The sequence below is a fragment of the Sander lucioperca genome, chromosome 20, assembly GCF_008315115.2.
Source record: "Sander lucioperca isolate FBNREF2018 chromosome 20, SLUC_FBN_1.2, whole genome shotgun sequence".
In the NCBI taxonomy this organism is placed as follows: Eukaryota; Metazoa; Chordata; class Actinopteri; order Perciformes; family Percidae; genus Sander; species Sander lucioperca.
The window spans coordinates 10,916,770-10,935,436 of NC_050192.1; the positions used below are offsets into that span (position 1 = coordinate 10,916,770).

At 39.2% G+C, this 18,667-nt stretch overlaps 2 protein-coding genes across 9 annotated transcripts in view; one reads left to right on the forward strand and one right to left on the reverse strand.

Moving 5' to 3' along the window:
• Positions 1-10,036, reverse strand: part of cacna1c (calcium channel, voltage-dependent, L type, alpha 1C subunit) — a 231,715-nt gene extending 221,679 nt beyond the window's left edge. For all 8 annotated transcript variants that reach the window (XM_035996127.1, XM_035996126.1, XM_035996128.1 and 5 more), the window contains exon 1: positions 9,253-10,036. In XM_035996127.1, the coding sequence (XP_035852020.1) occupies positions 9,253-9,376 (124 nt within the window). In that variant the 5' untranslated portion in view covers positions 9,377-10,036. The remainder of the gene's footprint in view (positions 1-9,252) is intronic.
• Positions 5,246-18,308, forward strand: dcp1b (decapping mRNA 1B). The gene is made up of 10 exons (XM_031313304.2): positions 5,246-5,651; positions 6,172-6,212; positions 6,528-6,655; positions 12,756-12,822; positions 13,127-13,331; positions 13,568-13,660; positions 14,030-14,816; positions 15,795-16,024; positions 16,159-16,371; positions 16,537-18,308. Exons 1-10 carry the CDS (start codon positions 5,493-5,495, stop codon positions 16,612-16,614), a joined length of 2,001 nt encoding a protein of 666 aa, XP_031169164.1. The 5' UTR covers positions 5,246-5,492; the 3' UTR covers positions 16,615-18,308.
• Positions 18,309-18,667: the final 359 nt, after the last annotated feature.

Below are 18,667 nucleotides of genomic sequence, written 5' to 3' on the forward strand. Positions count from 1 at the left end.
TGTATTTGACGCTGAATACGAACTTCACAATGTGCAGACCTCATGTCAATCTCACTGCAGGCTATAATCAGGAGGTGAATCTGATGACTCAAACCAGCCTGCATTCATTTGTTCAGTGCCATAGCACAAAATCACCACCCACCATCCTGTAATAGAATAAAGCTTTTTGTCTGTATGTGTCACTGTAGACATAGTAAAGACAGGGAGACAGCTGATAAATTACTCTATTGATGACATTTGACATATGAATTGTCTATTTCTGAATTTCTGTTTTGTGATGCAGATGTTATGTTTCTATTCTGTATATTTGGAGGGAAAACCTGCGCTGATGAATGAATTGAAACATTCGGTAACACTTTACTTGAAGGTATCGACATAATCGTGATATGACACTGTCATAACTATGACATGACACTGTCATGAACGTGTCATAAACGTTATAAACAAGTCAAACATTTATGACTTCTGTCATTAAGTGTCGTTCGGTTTTTGTCATGACAAGTTGACATTGTTTGGGTTGTCTTGATGAAGTTGTCATGACAAAAGACATCCTCTGGTAATGTCATCCTGTTTAATGTCAATTTGTCATTACAAAGACATCCCAAACTAATTTAATGTCAACTTGTCATGACCAAGACAACTTCTGGTAATGTCACTTTGATTAATGTCAAGTTGTCATAATCAAGACAACCCAAACAATGTCAACTTGTCATGACAAAAACCGAATGACACTTAATGACAGAAGTCATAAACATTTATGACTTGAACCAAACATTCTTTGAATTTTGTTGTACATGCTAAATGTTTTATTGGTAGGAAAAGCAGCAGTTAGTAAGTACTTGTGCTGCAGGAAAATGGCTCTTGTGACTGACTTATACACATGCTTTGATGCGTAAGTAGCATTTAACTATTAAAGCTCATTTTAACTACTTAACTACTACCACTTAAAACCTGAGAGATGATAAATGGGTAGGCCAGAATAAAAAACAACATTCTGCAGACATTTTTTATTCATTTTTTGGACTTTTCTCTAATCATTGCTTTTTTGTAAAGTATTGGATACTTAAATCTGTGAGCCTTATGCGGTTATTGAAATAAAACAATCTGAGAATGTAAGAAGGGAAATCACTGGTAACAAATCATAGACACTTGAAACATGACAAGGGCCCACATCTACATGTAGACACTGCTGTTTTGTAATGGGCCACGAGCCCAAAAGATTAGGAATCAATAGCTGGTAACTATTGACAGATGGTCAGATAAATTAAGTGAAGTAAAAAGTACAATACTTCCCCCCTGAAATGATTAGAATTATAAAGCAGCGGAAAATGCAAATCCTCAAGCTAAATTTTTTTACTCAAGTATACTACTTGAGAATATGTACATCAGCCCTGTGACGATAGTGAGACAGATGGACATTGAGTTTTATAATGGCACTCTGACTCTTCCTTTCACTTACTACCAAACCAGCCTCTGTTTGATTACACTGGCCAGTGAATGGAAGGACAGACGGAAGAAAGGATTGAGGGAAGGAAGAACTAATGGAGGGCAGGTCGTGGGAACAGACACTTGTGCCCAGGGGACACACAGACACACATTTCACATACATAAATGTCCTCTGTAATCCAGCCTGCACATGGACTATAGATCTATTCTATTTATGACTGTTCTATATTTGTAGTTCCCGACCCCCTTTGTATGTGTGTGAGCGTGTGTGAGTCTTGAACTCAGCTGGTCTCTGAGAATCTCTGTACAGGCAAACATACTCAAATGCTGGTATCTCATGTGGGAAACTAACAATCTGCTGGTCAGTCAAAGGGAAATCCCCTCATGACAGGGAGAGCTACTTTAATCAGCTGTGCAATGTGAGATTCAGGTTTTAGACCCAAAATCTGATTTAATATGCATAAGACTTTCTATTGGGATCCATTCTACACTCAAATGAAGAGCACAAAGAAATATTTAAATGTTTTAATAAATTAATTTGTGTGCATTGGCATCTACATAATGTACCTTGTCTTTAGTTTTCTCAAAATTAATAAGCAATTAAAATAAACATTACAGTGCTGAAATGAAATGCAATATGAAGTTAAGCATTTTTAAACATGAACTACCAAATCAGTAAAACTGTTTTTCCACTAGCTAAAGAAAGAAAAATAGTTTCTGTATCTAATTCTACATTTTAATGGTTCATTTTTTTATGGTTCATGTCATTCGGTTATGCAAAATATCAAGTAAAGAAAATCTACAATTACACATGTTAGTCATGTTTTACCTTGAAAAATTCAAAAGGAAAATGAGGACTGAATTAGAGAATCACTTTAAAGTATTCACATAATCTAAGAAATTGGCCTGTTCCAAATATAGTCATGCAGTAGATACGGTGAAAATAAGACAGGTGAGATATTAAAAAAAAAAGTGTGTTTACAAGTCAACTCAACACTGCTCTCTCTTAGTGCTGTTTGACACTTTTCTTAGCTTTGTTTCATCCATTAAGGAGCTATATTTTGTCTGCAAACTGGTCATGAGGAAGCAATGGTTTTAAGATATGTTCTATATTATATAGAAGATGGAAACTTCATGAGGCCTCAAATGCTACTTGTTGAAGAGAGTAAAGCATGTGCATTTACAAGTTGTAAATGCCCACATACATTGGGACCCAAATGAGGAATAAAATGCCTCGACCTGGAGCCAGATGGACCCATACTCAGGCAGGCCATTTATCACCCAATCACCGTCCCTTTACCTTCAGGTCCATGTCCAGCCCTATGAATGGCTTTAGCAAGACAACTGAAATCATGCAATATATCCCATATGTAAATTATAGATCTGTTTCCCACCAATAATACAGCCCCTTGCTGTGTGCACACACAGAATAAGCACATATTGCTTTGTTTCAATATGTATCACTTGGTACAGGATAATGATTTTCCTCACTTGTTGTTTCTTTCATTTTCCACTGCAGTACAATAATACATACTCAACTTGTTCCAAGATATGTCACCTATTAGCAAACAGCATGTCTGTTGTAATACAAAATTACATTTACAATATATACAGAACAATGCATATCCTCCCCTTGTTGAATTTTAATGAGCTGCCTTTGGCTATATCCCATTATCCTTCCTGCCTGTGAGCCAATCATCAACATCTCTTGGCCTATCCCCACCAATCAGAGTCAAGCACTCAATCTTGAATGGTTATTGACAGTATTGACCTGCTCATGTATAATTGTATTGTTGTAATTGTAAAGCCTCATCATTGACAAACCATCCTGACGAATAGACATATATACCTTGAACACACACACACACACACACACACACACACACACACACACACACACACACACACACACACACACAGTACACTACCACCCTGACAAAGTAATATACATACTTGAAAAAAGACAAACAGGCTTTTTTTCATGTTAATGGAGAGGCAGATGTGTCTGACCTGAAAGTGCTTCATTCACATTTAAGAGAAGTTATTTGAAGTGTTTAAAGCAGATGTTTTCATCCAGTGCTGCTTAAAATGAGTGAGCAGTCATTGTTTTTCTCAAGGACACTCTGACATGGCCGTTGATAGATGCATACCAGCTGTTGTACGTCTCTGTGACAATATAAAACCAATTACTGAAACAGCTTTCACAGTACACAGCAGAGCATAGGATAAGTGCCCATTTTGTATATAATGCTAAATAGCGGTAATTTGTGATAAAAGAGGAATCCATGTATGTCTTAATCAGTGGTTGTACATCTTATTGAGTGATTATACAAGAAGTAATCTGCTATAAAATGCATACGGAAAACAGGGGCTTATGTGTATCCACTTGAAAAGTTGTCTCTGTCTCCTCGAGTACCCTTGCAACAGAACAGGATATGTTGAACTAAATATGGCGATTCACTGTCAGGCGATCCAACAGATAGTGAGTGATAAGGGTATGGCTGATATGGATTTCAAGAATATACAGTCCTGAAAGTCCTGTTACTGTATCAGTTACAGTTCTGTTCTTGAGTATTCATTTCTAGAAGGATATGTCTAATTTTGGAACCCTAGAGTTATACACCTAGCTAGTGTATTATAAACTGTAGCTAAAATAACAGCATCTGAATTAACCTAGGAAGAGAAATATGTTTCTTTAATTAACAGCATAAAGTCACAGGGACAGCAGCATTGTTGAAGGGGAAAGTGAAATATAGATTAACCAGAAAATGTGTAAACCATTGAACATGGCGGAAATGTAGCCTAGAGAACTGCACCATTGTAAACTTTGTACTATGCTCAAAATGGACTTAACTGGGCCCATGAAAGAATTACTAAATTACACTTTCCAAAAAAGATGCCTTATTTGCTTGTGTATTCATTCCTTCATCACCCATCTACAAATAGCTGGAAAACCAACTGCAGTAACTCCGTACAAATAAAAACATGCTGTATTTGTTTCTATTTGGAGATTTTGTAACATGGTGTAACTGCTCTCAGGCTTTCTCCTCCCATTGAGACAAAACTCTTGGGACACACACACACACACACACACACACACACACACACACACACACACACACACACACACACACACACACACACACACACACACACACACACACACACACACACTTTCAGATCAACTCCGGCCCATGCAATAAATGGCCAGAGCAGGGATAGTTGTGTTTTATCTATCCCTTTGATGCCCCCTAGTGCAATTTTTGGGAAATGTAACTAAATAGGAGACATCAGTCAGCATCAGTGTTACCCAGCAGTAAGATATAGAAACGAAAGACAAAAGAGGAACATCAACTGCTTACTTGTATGGGGAGAAGTGACAGGGACATAAAGTTAAATAGACTCAAACAAACAAACAAACAAACATACCGGTAGTCAAGCTTTCTTTCCTTACAATAGTAAGGGACACAGCAACTTTGTGTGTGTCTGTCTACCATAACAAAGTGTTCGAAAACATATATACCACCAATACAGAGGATTGTAGATACAAATAAATGAAATAAAAACACATTCCACAACCAACCCATTGGCAATTAAATTAATGTAAGTATTGAACGTTGCAGTATAAAGTTATATAAAGTATAAAAGAAGGCTACATATCTATGGTCGTGTCTCTCCTGACATTATCAATAATTGTTTGAAGAAAGTAATACTGAAAATCCATCCAGGTGACAAAAGTAATTCTCCATCGATTTTTCCAAGTTGATTAATAAGGCTGAAATCGCCAAGCCTGCTGCGCAACTACTCATGTCTGGTTGTTTACTGTCTGGCTAAACATGGCCGTTGACAAACTCACTCATGGTAGTTAGCCCTCGATAACTCTTGACAATTTTAAATGTACAAGTCTTAAGTTGCAAAGCAATCTACTGCGCAGTTACAAATGTAATTGTCTTTTTACCTTGCTGTTGGTTTGGTTTTTATCTCATCTTCCTGCGACTCGTTAGCCGCTGAAGCTAGGTAGCGAGCTAACTTCTCCATAGGGAACAATGACAGCAACTTCTGCAGGTAGCAGCAGCTGCCTCACCGCTAAAGGACTGGACATAAGTCTGGCTGCTCTGCAGCGACAAGACCCATACATCAATGACATTGTGGACGTGGCCAGCCAAGTTGCCCTGTATACTTATAACAACAGGGCAAATGAGTGGGTAAGCCTGAACTTTGGTTAATATGCTAATTTAGCTTAGCCTTGTCATCGTCCCTGATAGGCGCGCTTTGTCACTGACACAGATTTACCCCAGCTAATGGATAGCATTAAGTAGATCCCAGCTGTGTTTTTTAGGGTGTGTGGTAGAAAACCACAAGTAAAGACCTACGCTTTAATATATATATATATAGATAATATATACAAATATATAAATAGGTATTTTGCACAAAATTGAAACGTTTATCTTTTATCCTCTATTTAATGATTCCCTGGAACATTGTCGTGTCACTAACGTTAATTATATTTAACGTTATAAATGACTGTTGTGCCGCTAGCAACATGCACTAGTTAAAAAGACTGGTATGTTAAATTCAGCTGTTTGGTATTGTACATGTTTTTTTTTTAGGAGGATTTGATATTCTAAAATATTTAATTTTACTTGTCCCCCAGTGACGGCATTTGGCTGACCAGTTATGTCAGTTATATCACTTTGCAATTTTTTTGTTGTATGTGTTTTTTAGGAGAAGACAGAGGTGGAAGGCACCCTTTTTATTTACACAAGGTAATGAAGTTGATGCTGGACTCTGAAATCTTGGTGTCTAAAGATTACAAGTCTTAGTATTTGTTGGGAATACCTGTAAAGCTCTTCAACAGACATATTGAAACTACAGCCATACCTAAATGCTAACATGCAAAATTGAGTATTTATGTTATTATTTAGCACAACTGTTTCTGTGTAATATATACCATCATGGTGAATACAACAGGACGTGACATAGCTGAAGTGCCTCTAGTTTCAAGTTGCGAATTGCGATTGACAAATGTTTACATGAATCCTTCAGCTGCATTTCTGTGATGTGTCCTTTGCAAATTTCAGACTGGCATCTCCCAGGCATGGTTTCACCATTATGAACAGACTCAGTATGGAGAACATGACAGAGCCAATTACCAAAGACCTCGACTTCCAGCTCCAGCACCCTTTCCTGCTTTATCGCAATGCACGGTGTAAGGATAAAGACACACAGATACATACACACACAGACACACTTCTGATGTCTGCCTGTTACTTATTGATATCTTCAGTTGTTTGTCTGACACATGTTGTTCTCAACACCTGTTGAGCATGTGCACAGAGATCCTTTAGTGTAGTTTTATACCCAGACATTTTTTTAGTGTGATATTCATTGCAGTGAATCATAATTATCAGTCTTAGCTGACAGTTTTATTGCACAGACACTTTCAGTGTTGCTCACTGTACGCTGGATGTCTAAATCTTGAAATATTAAAGAAATCAAGATTAAGAGAAAATTGCAATAGAAAATGTGTTTTTTAAATGCAAAAAACCTTAGTTATACAGGTGTCAGTAACACTAGAGTTAGACAGACAGTCACAGACTGTGCAGACATAGATGACTAAATACCAGGACTAGCCACATAGACTAAATAGTTTGAAGAGACTTTGCTGTTTCACAAGCAGCCAGACACAGTGAGACAAACTTATTAAAAGATGAAGACAAAGACAAACTGGCAATAAGGGAATAAAGCGAGATAGACAGTCTAAGCAGAAATGACATGGATAAAAAAATCTGTCACCAGAGAAGAACTGGCAACAACCTTAAAATTAGAAAAATAATTGTCCTTCTCATTGTTATTTTGGGGTCTGATTCAAAAGACTAATGGGTCTTTCACTTTCTGTAACTCCCCTGACCCTTAATATTGCTTATGTGCATGTATGTTTTGCACACTAGATTTTGTATAATTCACGTCAGAATCCACGAGACCATATCTTTGTGACTTTGAAGATCTGTAAGCAATGTTATCACATGACACCTAAAAATGACAGGTGTATCTATAGCTACAGGGATTAAGTTAGATAAAAGATTAACAATTTGATAGAGTGACCAAAGTGCGTAGGATGCTGTTCATTTGTAGGGGAACCATTAGTTCCATATAAGGAGCAGAGGTATTGTGGTGACTCAAATTCTATCAGCCTATCTCCCTCTGAGACCTACATCTGGCTCACACACACAGACAGACACACACACACACACACACACACGTTGCAGAGTGTGTCTGCAGGACAAGAGCCTGACAGCACTACAAAACCAGCCAGCAGAGATTAGATATTCCACAACAGTCACTGATAATATAAACACACTCACTCAGGAATAGCTGACACACACAAAGCTCCCTCCCTCTCTGTCATGGTCTCACACTCTCCATCAGGCTCAGTAAGAGGCAGGTGGAATGCTGTGTTTAGATACCAGTTGATTCCTTATGCCTGCTTTGATCCCCTTACTGTAGTACTTCATTAATCTTACTGACACGTATACAACACAGCCATTATTAAACATCAGAAGGCTCAATGAAATAATGAGTATGACATAAACCTTTCTCAGTGACCTTAATACCTTTTACACCAGGTTTTAAATGCACTCAGGGCATTAAAGACGATCTGGGATAATACTGGCCTCTAGATGTGGTCAGAGCATTGATTATGGGGAATAAATTGCAAGTAAACAGCCAACTCACATTTCTTGGAAAGGAGTTTAAAAACACGTAAAACCAGTAATCACAGCTCAGTTGATGACTATTTCCTCTGATAAAAAGGAAATGTGGGTAGGGGTTATTATGTGAGTTAAAAAGTGGATGAGTACATAGCAAACCTAATGATCAGTGGCTCAGACACAGATTACACTGATTGGAGATGGATAATAAAGCACCCAAATAAGGAGACCACTATGCACCATGGTTATAAAGAAACAGATTTCTATCACCATAGCTGCTATTATAAACTACGAATTGTTGGACCCTAAATTATTATTTTAGCATGCAGATATGTGACTAGGTTGAGCCAGATTTAGCTAACAAAACACATGCACGTAAAACAGCACCTCAGATGCTCTAAGAGACATCAAAATGCCAAGTGATCATCAGTGAACGTTTACTGGATAATGGTATGTGTGGGGTGAAGGAATTTTTTCCAGAAGACTGTATAAACAGGAACGCATCTCAGCTCAGGAAATATGTTTTTTCTCTGACTAACATCTGATCCATTTAGGCCCCAGGCTGTTGGTAATGCTGCCAGTCCCACTGTGTTGTGTGACCTCTGTGCAAGGGTCGTGGAATCTTATCATTAGATAAACATGTAGCTCTCAGGGCTGCCACTACTTCCTGGAATGGCAGTTGGCACAAAGTGGCACTCCATGCTAAAAATAAACACTACCGAAATACAAAAGAACAGGGCAAGATTCAGGGAAGAGAACTTTAGTCCAAACAAGTCATAATTCCTCTGGCAAAAATCCCAGTACAGAGAGACAGATTCTTTCAGATTCCTTCCTATAAGCACCTACAATCCCAAACAGTGTTCCTGTCGCACCATTATCAGCATATGGAGTTGATCCTCTACCTAGTTCCAGCTTCTCAACTATGAAGAATTGCTGCTTTACTGTGTCCTATGTGATAGAAAGTTGAATAATTGTTTTGAGAGAAAATAACTACAAATGTACTGTATTAGCCACATACAGTATACTGGCTATGTGACTAACACTCCACTTAACATGTCAACGGCGTTCTGTATATCGGGTGTATGGACATTCTTACCTCCAGCTCGAACATATGTATATCCCAGGTCTCTCTCTGACACCAGCAAGCCTTTGAATCTGACCTCAGGTTCCTCCTCCAGTCTCTCATGTTTGGGTTTCCTCTGAAACAGGCCTCTCAGCATGGCTCCACTAGTCTCTTAGGAGTCTCACGGTCTGGTAGTAATTGTCTCTCTAGAACTTAAAGTTGCTCAGGTTATACCTTAAGTTGCAGTTCCAGTAATATCTTAACTAGCAAAAGGTTCAATGAAAGTGATGCCCACTGCGATGTGACACTTCCTTTGATTCGATTTCAGAAGCGAAGGATGTACTGATGTGTCAAGGTTCCTTTATCCAGGTTAGGTAGTGCACATAACGCTGTCACAGCAGTTGTGGCAATGCCTCCTTAGAACTGGGCTTCAGTAGCAAAATTTGCAATTTGAATGTACCTGCAGTTTAGCCTCAGAGGGAAAGTGTGACAATAGTGTAAATGTCTTCTTAGATGAGTTTCGGTAGCTGTAAATCGTAATATTTACTCCTCCAATGTTATGAATTCCATTCCTACAAACAAAAGAAAGTGATGGTTCTTCTTGGACAACAATAATTCCAAGCATAGATATGCGTTACTGTGAGTACCTACCCGTGACAAACCTCCAGCAAACTAAATATAGTGTACAAGAATATCAACACTGTTCCTCATGACTGATGCACAGAGCTCTCCCACAAAGCTGATCACACTGCAGTAAAAGCACACCTAATCCATCTTGGACAACACTGCTGCTTACAAATATTTCTGCATTTCTAACTATACTAAAGCTAAACAAAACAAAAGTATTCCGTGAGTAGTCCCAGTAGTGCAGTTTGGGTTAAAGCCAAACAGGGTTACTGTATTGTTAAAGCGCATTTAAGCCTTGTGGAAAATGCGATGTTGAACAAAACATATAAATCAGATTTAACTAAAAATGTCTTCTTTTAAAAGCAAAGTCCCAACAGAGTAGTTGTTAGGACAGACAATGATGTGCTGCCTCCCAGACATAAAATTAAAAATGTCTTTTCATGCATTCAAGTCCCAGTGGAGTCCCATCAAAGAGTCACTGTAGGTCTACAGCAAACATCACACGTGCGCCAGTGCTCGCTGTCGTAGTCATAGAGGGTTGGAAAGGACCACACAGCTTAAGCCCTGAATCAATTGCAGACTTCAGTAGAGTGATTGTTGCCGAAGTTTCCAATGTTCCTTGTTCAAACTGTAAAGGGATGCCGCCCTATTCAGAATCTACATTTCTCAGTTAGTCTTCTTCTAGTGGTCTCAGACTTTGGTCACCCTTCTGTTGAAGTTGTCCCAAAAGACCGTTCTGTGGTGTTCGCTCTCCAGTTCACTTGGTCAGGATCTCTGCTTCACTTATTTAATGCAGATGTCCCTCTGCCTTTCTTCCTCTCTCTCCCTGTCTCCAGTCTGGTTGACTGGAACCCCTTTTCTCTTTTTCTATCTCTCTAACTTTCACCCTGGAAGTGTAACCTTGTGGCCACGGCCACTTTTTTTGTTGGTGCTACTGGTTGTAGTCCTCCCACTTTCTCTCTCCCTCTCTGACTATCTCTCTCTCTCGCTCTGAGGGGTATTCTATCTTGCTGAGGTATAGACTTTGGGCAGGTCAGTGCAGCTAAAAACATGATAATCTCCTCTATTGAAAAATGTGTATCTTGTCCTCTTCCTTTTCTTCTATATTTCTCCTTTAGTGGGGGAGAGAAAGGGCAGCATACTGGTCAAAGAGACTGTCTTGTATCTGAAGCGTCAGCTTATCCAGCTGTTTCCTCCCATCAATGTACTTCAGTTCAACATTTTTCATTCATTGACAAAACTCAGACTCTGTTTACTGACAGCTAAAAAGCTCTCAGAAGTAGATGATGGACGTGATGATCATTTCCTCTCTAACACACCTCACTTCTTCCTATTTCACATCCGTCCTGCTTTTTTTTATTTCAATTTTCCAGCTCTTTGACTTTGACTGTGTGTCTTTCTGTCTTTGTCAAACAGTCTCATCCCCAGTGAGCACTAAGTGACTCTGGCTCCACAAGACAGTCTCCCACTGCAGTTACTTATTTGGTACTGGGCTGTTTTTCCCAGGCTCAACTGAACTTTGTGTGTGTGGTGTGTGGTGTGTGGTGTGTTGTGTGTTGTGTGTTGTGTGTTGTGTGTGTGTGTGTGTGTGTGTGTGTGTGTGTGTGTGTGTGTGTGTGTGTGTGTGTGTGTGTGTGTGTGTGTGTGTGTGTTGCCTCTCCCTGCCTCTGACCTCAATGGCTTGTCTGACCTCATTTGTAGCCAAGTGTGTGCTTGTGTACATTTTTGTGCATTTCTGTCTGTGTGGGAATGTGTGTGTCTTTGATAGGACTGTGGTGGTAACTTTGTTCTCCACATATAGTAGACCCCACTTTGCTCCTCTGTTCTGTCTCTCACTTGCCTCCTTCCCTTGTTGCAATTGACCCAATCTGTTCTTGAGATCCACTTTAGAAAGTATGTCTGCTGAGGTGTGAGGTAATGTCCAGCTGTCTTGAGTAGGGCTGGATTTTAAACCTCAGTACGTTTTTGGTACAGACTTAAATGTGTTGGCGACACTAAGCATCAATCACTGTTCAGCACTAAAACCTGGCATTGAATGCATTGAATGTTTATTATTAAAATCATATTTTTTGCCAGTTGTAGTCTGTATTTTATACAAGCAAGGTGCTTGTTCTGCTGCTTGTGTCTAGACAGAATTTTGCATTTGAGAAGTTTTTGTGTTAGATAAGGACAGGGAAACATGTTTATATTCCTCTACTACTCTTTAATCTGAATTTTTTTTTTAGACCTTCACTGTTATAATTTCTGGGACTAAACTTTGGGTCTTGGCAAAATTATGAGACAGGAGTTGAAAAACCCTGCAATGACACTATCGCTTACAATATGCTTTTAGGAGCTAGTGCAAATTAAAATAGTAAAATGAATCAAGGAGTAATGTTACCTACTTGATCACTCCGTTGTAATCCTGTGGCAAATGGGTTTTAGTGTTGCCTTTTCCCTCCCTTGTTGACTATGTTTATGTAGTTCAAGAGACTCCAGGGCCCCATGTTTTACTGTGTAATGGCATTGTTGGCTTCTGTTCCCTTTGGGAAATGACTCATTTAAAATCCTGGGTTTAGACCAGACAGGGCTAATAATAAACGGAATACATGTCTGCCTGCCCTGCATTGATGTCATAGCAGCAGAGTTGTACGACAGCATGTCTGTGCATTCATTTGATTGTAAGGGTATGGCAGGTCTGAAAACTAATTTTGTTGTCTGCTGACCTTACTGGCTGGTGCATCTCAAAATTCAGCAGGCAGTTTCAATATTTTACCGGCTAATTCGATTTTTAGCATCAACTAGGGCATTACTCCAGAGTGGGACCTTTGTTACCTTTCTGTTTATATTTGTTTATGTTCAAAAGTTCACTTCTCTCTCTCTCTCTCTCTCTTTGCTCCTCTTTGTCCCTCTCTTCCTCACTCTCCCAGTGGTTATCCATGGCATTTGGTTCTATGATAAGGAGGACTGTCAACGTATTGCTCAGAGAATGAAGATGTAAGTGCTTATATAACCACAAACTATATGTATACACCATTTAAAAAAAAAAAAAAAACTAATTTAAAAATGGGATTTGGTCCACTGAACAAGGACTAGTGAGTTATGGTCAGTCAGCGACTGTGGCTGAGAGAGTTTTTTTCATATCTTAGTCAGACGGCAGAGACTACGTGTGTTTATTAACTGATCTGTGTCTGGGGCTTGGAGCCAACAAATGACAAGCGTAGTATATTTGAATGCTTCCAGAGTGCAACCTCTGTATTCTCACATGACCTGTGTGTGTGGTGTGTGTGTGTGTGTGTAGCCTGACCCAGCAGGAGCAGACCCTGGCACAGTCTCAAGGTGGATGGTTGTCCCCAGGAGGAGTACGTGGTGGAGGAGTAGGTGGTGGAGGAGTAGGTGGAGTACTTGGAGGAGGAGGAACAGCAGGAGGAGGAGGAGGAGGAAGTGAAGCAAAGGCAGTGGACATTATTCAGATGCTGACCAAAGCACACACAGAGTATGACAAGGTAGGGTAACACCAAATACTCTGTAATACAGCATTACAGATAAATATTTTGAATGGCGTGAAATGCTTTTGTTCTGGAAAAATATGATGTACATTTTATTTGATTGTTTGCATTTCCTTAGACTGACCAGTAGGGGGGTAAAGAATAATCTAAGATCACCTTAAGTCACTTATCGAACATTTGTCCCTCTGTCTTATCTCTTTTTTTCCACTTTCCATATGTCTCTCAACATTAAGTCTACATCAGAGCCAAAGGAGATTGGCGGCAGCAGTGTTATTTATGGAAACCCTAACCTGATCAAACCAATACCTGTTAAACTGAACACTCAGGTAAAACACCCTCATCCACTTCCTATTTTATTTCAGGGTTGCATTCAGTACATCATCTTTCCTTGAGGAGGCCCTTAGTGAATCGAATCCACAGCAAAAGAACTAAGGCAAAGGATCAGATAAAGTTTAAATCAAATGATACTCACAACCAGTAACTAAAAGTGTTGCCATTACGAATTCAGTATTTACTTCATCCGATCCGTTCCTCAATCTAATTTATTTTATTGTCATTTTAAGACGTTTGTAGTTAGCCTGATTTGCTAAAAAAGACTTCAGAAAAAAAACGCACCATAGTTAGTTCCAACAGTTCTCTCTTCTCATGCTTACTGCTCTCCTTCCCTCTCTTACCCTTCTCTCTCTCTCATGCAGGACAGTGAAAGTGCTGAACCCAAGTCTCTCTCTCTTGCCACCCTTTTTGGCTCTCAACATCAACATCAGCACTCATCCAAACCTGACCCAGTCTCTCCTATGGTCACCACTGTGACAGGGCCATCACCGAGACAAGTCAATCGCCCACCTGTAGCACGTTCGCTGAAATACGACGATACAGTAAACTCTGGCAGATGTGTGCCCTCCAAAGGAGGGAACATCGCCATGGTTGGGTGTTCAGATGGAGGGCCCAGGGCTGTGATTGGAGGACAAATAGTCAGGGAACATGGTGGAAATGTTGTGGGCTTGCTGCCGTGTCCCACTACCGCCCATCAGCAGCAGCAGAACCAGCCTCAGCACTGCCCAGCCATCCAGAAACTCATGCAGGCACAGAGAGGAGTGGGGGTCGTCGGAGGGGTGCTTCAGACCCTGTCCGAGTCCCCCGAGAACAGGCTGTGTGACAACGGGGTGCCGCTGGAGCATCACCACCACCATCACCATCTGTACCATCATCATCAGCAGCAGCACCACCACCTTCATCATCATCAGCAACAGCTTCAGGCTGACCCAATCAGGAAACTTTTCCAAACCCAGCCACCTCTTCCCTCCTCCAACCCTCCGCCTCTGCAGCAGAACCCCCATCTCTCCTCTCAGCCTGTAATGGTGGATTCTGTGTCATGTTCCCACCTTCAAGCGCAACAAAGCCAGCAGCTGTTTTTCAGCCTACCTAAGCCTCAACCAGAAGCACAGCACAACAGCCATTCAGCTTTAACTATACAGGGAACAGGTGGGACATCTTTTATGCTATTAATATGCTATGAATATATGAGTGAAGTATTATATAAATACTATTAATAACTTAATATTAAAAAACAAATCAGCAAGTAATGGGTAAAAACTAATTTTCAATGATTAAAATGATTTGTCCTGCTCTACCAGGTTTGCTGCCATCTCAGGTGACCAGTGGCCAAGTCACACAGATTCCAACTAGCGCTGAACGATTTTGGAAACTAATCTAATTGGGACTTTATTTAACCAATATTGCGATTGAGATTTTTTTTGCAGTTTTTTTTTTTGCAGTTTTTTTTTTTTATAACATGTCAGTGCTGATACAGGTTAGTAGTCGTGCCCCGTGAGGTAGCAACATTAGCAAGGCAGTTTTTGCACAATACCTGGCTCTGCACAGAATCTTCTTTTTTAAAGCCAAAAAATCCCACACGACGGCGTAGCATGCAAAGTTGATGCTTCCTCTGCAGACTGCTTTACTCTCGCATGTCACGGGACCAGAGTGTAATTTCAGCCTTTGTGATAAAAAAAATCTCATTTTAACATATCGCGACATTATTGCAAATGCAAATAATCTTTCAGCCCTAATTCCAACCTACTTTTGCAATAATTTCAGTCAGAGTGCACATTAATCCAGTTAAATTTGAGATAAGCAAGCTGTAAAACCTAAGTCGTTTTTCCTTAGGTTTTGCATTTGTACACAAAATGTATAATTTCACAATAATATACAATGGCCATTGTAGCCAACATATGCTAAATTATTGTGTCATTGTATACTAATGGATTATACTGTCTGTTTCTACATGATCTTGAAATCTTTAATGATGTCTGTTAACCATTAATTTAACATTCACACAGGTATTTGACTATTTGTGTATCTATCTATTGCCAATTCTCTAAACTCTAAAATGCGTGTTTCATCTGTGTTTAAGCTGTTAAAAAATTCCTAATCATGGGGTCCCTCATGCTCTCCATTCAGTTCTGTCTTCCCAGATGTCTGGTGTGGTGTCTCCTCATGAGCTCCTGCAAAAGCTCCAGCTGGTTCAGCAGGAACAAAGCCTAGCTTCCCATGATCCCCCTCGACTCTGTCCAGGACTGGCCCCTCGATTCCTGGGGCCCACTCAAGGTGAAGGTGCCGGCTCAGTTGTAGACCCAGTCCCAAACCAGACCACAGGCACTGCTGGTCAAAAGGCTGCACTGCAGTTTCAGGTGAGCACTATGAGCTCTGTTAGCAGTTGTCTATTTGACTTGTTTACGATGTGTTTTCATTCTTATTTCTAGTTTGCTAAAAATGAGTACTAAGTACTATTAAAGAGTACTAATAACTGTCCCTGTCTATCCAGATCATCTCCCCCCAGCGGATACCAGCCACTGTGGCCCCCAACCTGCTCCTCTCTCCCAGTGTGTTCACTCAGGCAAAGTCTAGTGGTGGGTTGTCAGTGGTTGCCCAGGAGAGCTGCCCTGCCCCCTCAACCCTGTCCAGACCCCCACTGCAGCAGGAGATCAGAGTTCTGTCCAGAAGCCAGCTTCAAGCCACACTGCTGCATCTGATCCAGGTAAAAATAATATTACTGAAAATATCTGACACTGACACATTATATGTCAATGACTTCAGATCATTTCACTTTGCCCATTTGTTGTGTGTTTATGCAAATAAACATGCATGCGTGCATGCACACACACAAACATACAGTATGATGATCCTTGCTTGTGTGTTTCAGACTGACAGCTCATTCCTGGACAGTATCTATGAAGCCTACATCAGCCGCTTTGCTAATGACTCCAGCAGCAAGTACTGATGACTCTTCACACCCTCTGTCTATACATGCACCCTGTCCTGAGCTGTGAGGCTCATTCTTCTACACCTAATATGGATGTACAATTTCCTCTTCTGAATCTAATCAGACACACTCCTCTGTATCTCCTCTGCACTTCCTTCCCCTTTTTCTCTAGTCAGAACAAAAAAGCAGTTATCAGATTATACGTGTTTGTTTCCATATCAAAAAAAACTTGTTTTATCCTCTGAATCCTCTGGAAAAAGAAATTCTCTCAATCTGAGGACCACTAATTTTTTGGCACAAATGCGGTATGACCATACAGTCTTGACATCATCTGTAGTTAAGGGGACAATGTAGCCTATACTCTCGTTCACTCTACATGAAAACAAAATATGCTGCAACCCCATGTTTTTCCTAAGTATTTAAATATAGTTCCCTTCACTGTTTTTTATTCACCAAACTTAGCAGAATTTTATTATATTTTTTGTTTTTCTTTTGTTATAATGTGTAGTCTTTACTCCATCACAGTGGTCTAACACCAGCCAGCCTCCTGGGCTTTAATAAACAAGTCTTCCTTGTCTAAGAACTAGTGCTGAAGGATATGCTCAAACTGACTTGAAACTGACTTCACCTATGAACGGTTAAACGTATTTTGTTTTCTGTACATTTTGAATAAGTATGTTTAAATGTTATAATAATTTGTTTGATTTAAATTTACAGTTCTTTTAAATTAAGTTCTTACTAGTTTGCCTTCTAAAGTGAGTATATTTTAGTATCCAAATCCTTTTAAATTTATTTTTTATTTTTTTATTTTTCTCTTTTTTCAGCAGACTATAGCTATGATAAATATTTGTATTGGTCACAGTTGTTTTAGCTTTACGTACAGTAATGTTATTATATTATTACCATGATGAAGAATTCAAAATGACATGGTATCCATCTAAATTGAAGTAACAAGGAAAGTACAGGAGATTGTTAACCTGCTACCTCACAGAGTTTGGAGGTGTTCGGAGTCGTATCTGTGTTTTTACTAGTAGCAGATTGTCAGTTATGTAATTCAACAGTTTTAAAGATTAGATAACCCAGTCAGGTTTTTATTTCAGTTTAACATAAAGGATTTAATCATCACAGAAAACACATTGAGTTGTTGTGTATATATGCCACAGTTCCTGAACAAAACAATTTACAGAAATTCCCCTCAGGATTAATACAACTTTTTATTGGTCAAATGCTTTGCTATTGATGGTAAGTCTAGTTAAATAAATGCTTGGTAAATGGAGATTTAAAGCAATACAAAGCAGCAAAGAAGGTATATAAATATCTGGTAATAATTGTTTGGAGTTCACAGGCCTGTTCAAAGCAAGTACAATAGAAATATATCATAGAAAATGCATTTCCGAAATACTGTCACACTACATGTACTGCATAAAGTGTCAACCAATCAAACCCTTAAATCAAATTCCTTACTACAGCAGAGAAGTCAGTCAATATGTTAAATTTTGTCAGGGTTAGGGTTTGCAGTTTGTGCTAAACTCGTATGAAGCCAGACTATACAGTAGCTACCAGAGAGTACACAAAAACAGCAGCAACAACAGAGAGAGAGATTACATTTCAGGAAAAAAAACAGAATATTTTTTTCCTATTTTTGTACTCAAGCAAAGCAAAATGTATTGTTCTCATTGTACAAATAACCAGCATGTTACATTACAATTAAATGTACAGCAAGTACAAAATAATTCTTATACAACATATCTAAAGTTATTTGTTAGATGCTGTTTTGTTGTTTTTAATTTAAAAAGATGTCATTCGTAATCTTTTTATTTTTATTTTTTAAATTTGTCATTTAAATTAAAACGAGACATTGGAATGTCAATGGAAACATTTTTACACAAGTTTTATTTCTTTTTGACGGAAATGTTTTGCTCTTTCATAAACTGAAGTCTATTTTAATTGGATATTAAATGTTCTCAAACTGCCTCTTGTTGCTTACTGTCTTTTTTGTTGTCTTAATGGATCTGCATGGCTGGTATTATTATTGTGTGAATGCCGATTCAACAGCATTCACAGTATTGTT

Excerpts from the sequence above, each read along its gene's own strand:
- dcp1b (XM_031313304.2), top strand. The coding sequence starts at position 5,493 with ATGACAGCAACTTCTGCAGGTAGCAGCAGCTGCCTCACCGCTAAAGGA. Across the intron at positions 6,213-6,527 it reads ACCCTTTTTATTTACACAAG|ACTGGCATCTCCCAGGCATG; the intron begins GTAATGAAGTTG and ends TGCAAATTTCAG. Across the intron at positions 16,025-16,158 it reads AGGCTGCACTGCAGTTTCAG|ATCATCTCCCCCCAGCGGAT; the intron begins GTGAGCACTATG and ends CTGTCTATCCAG.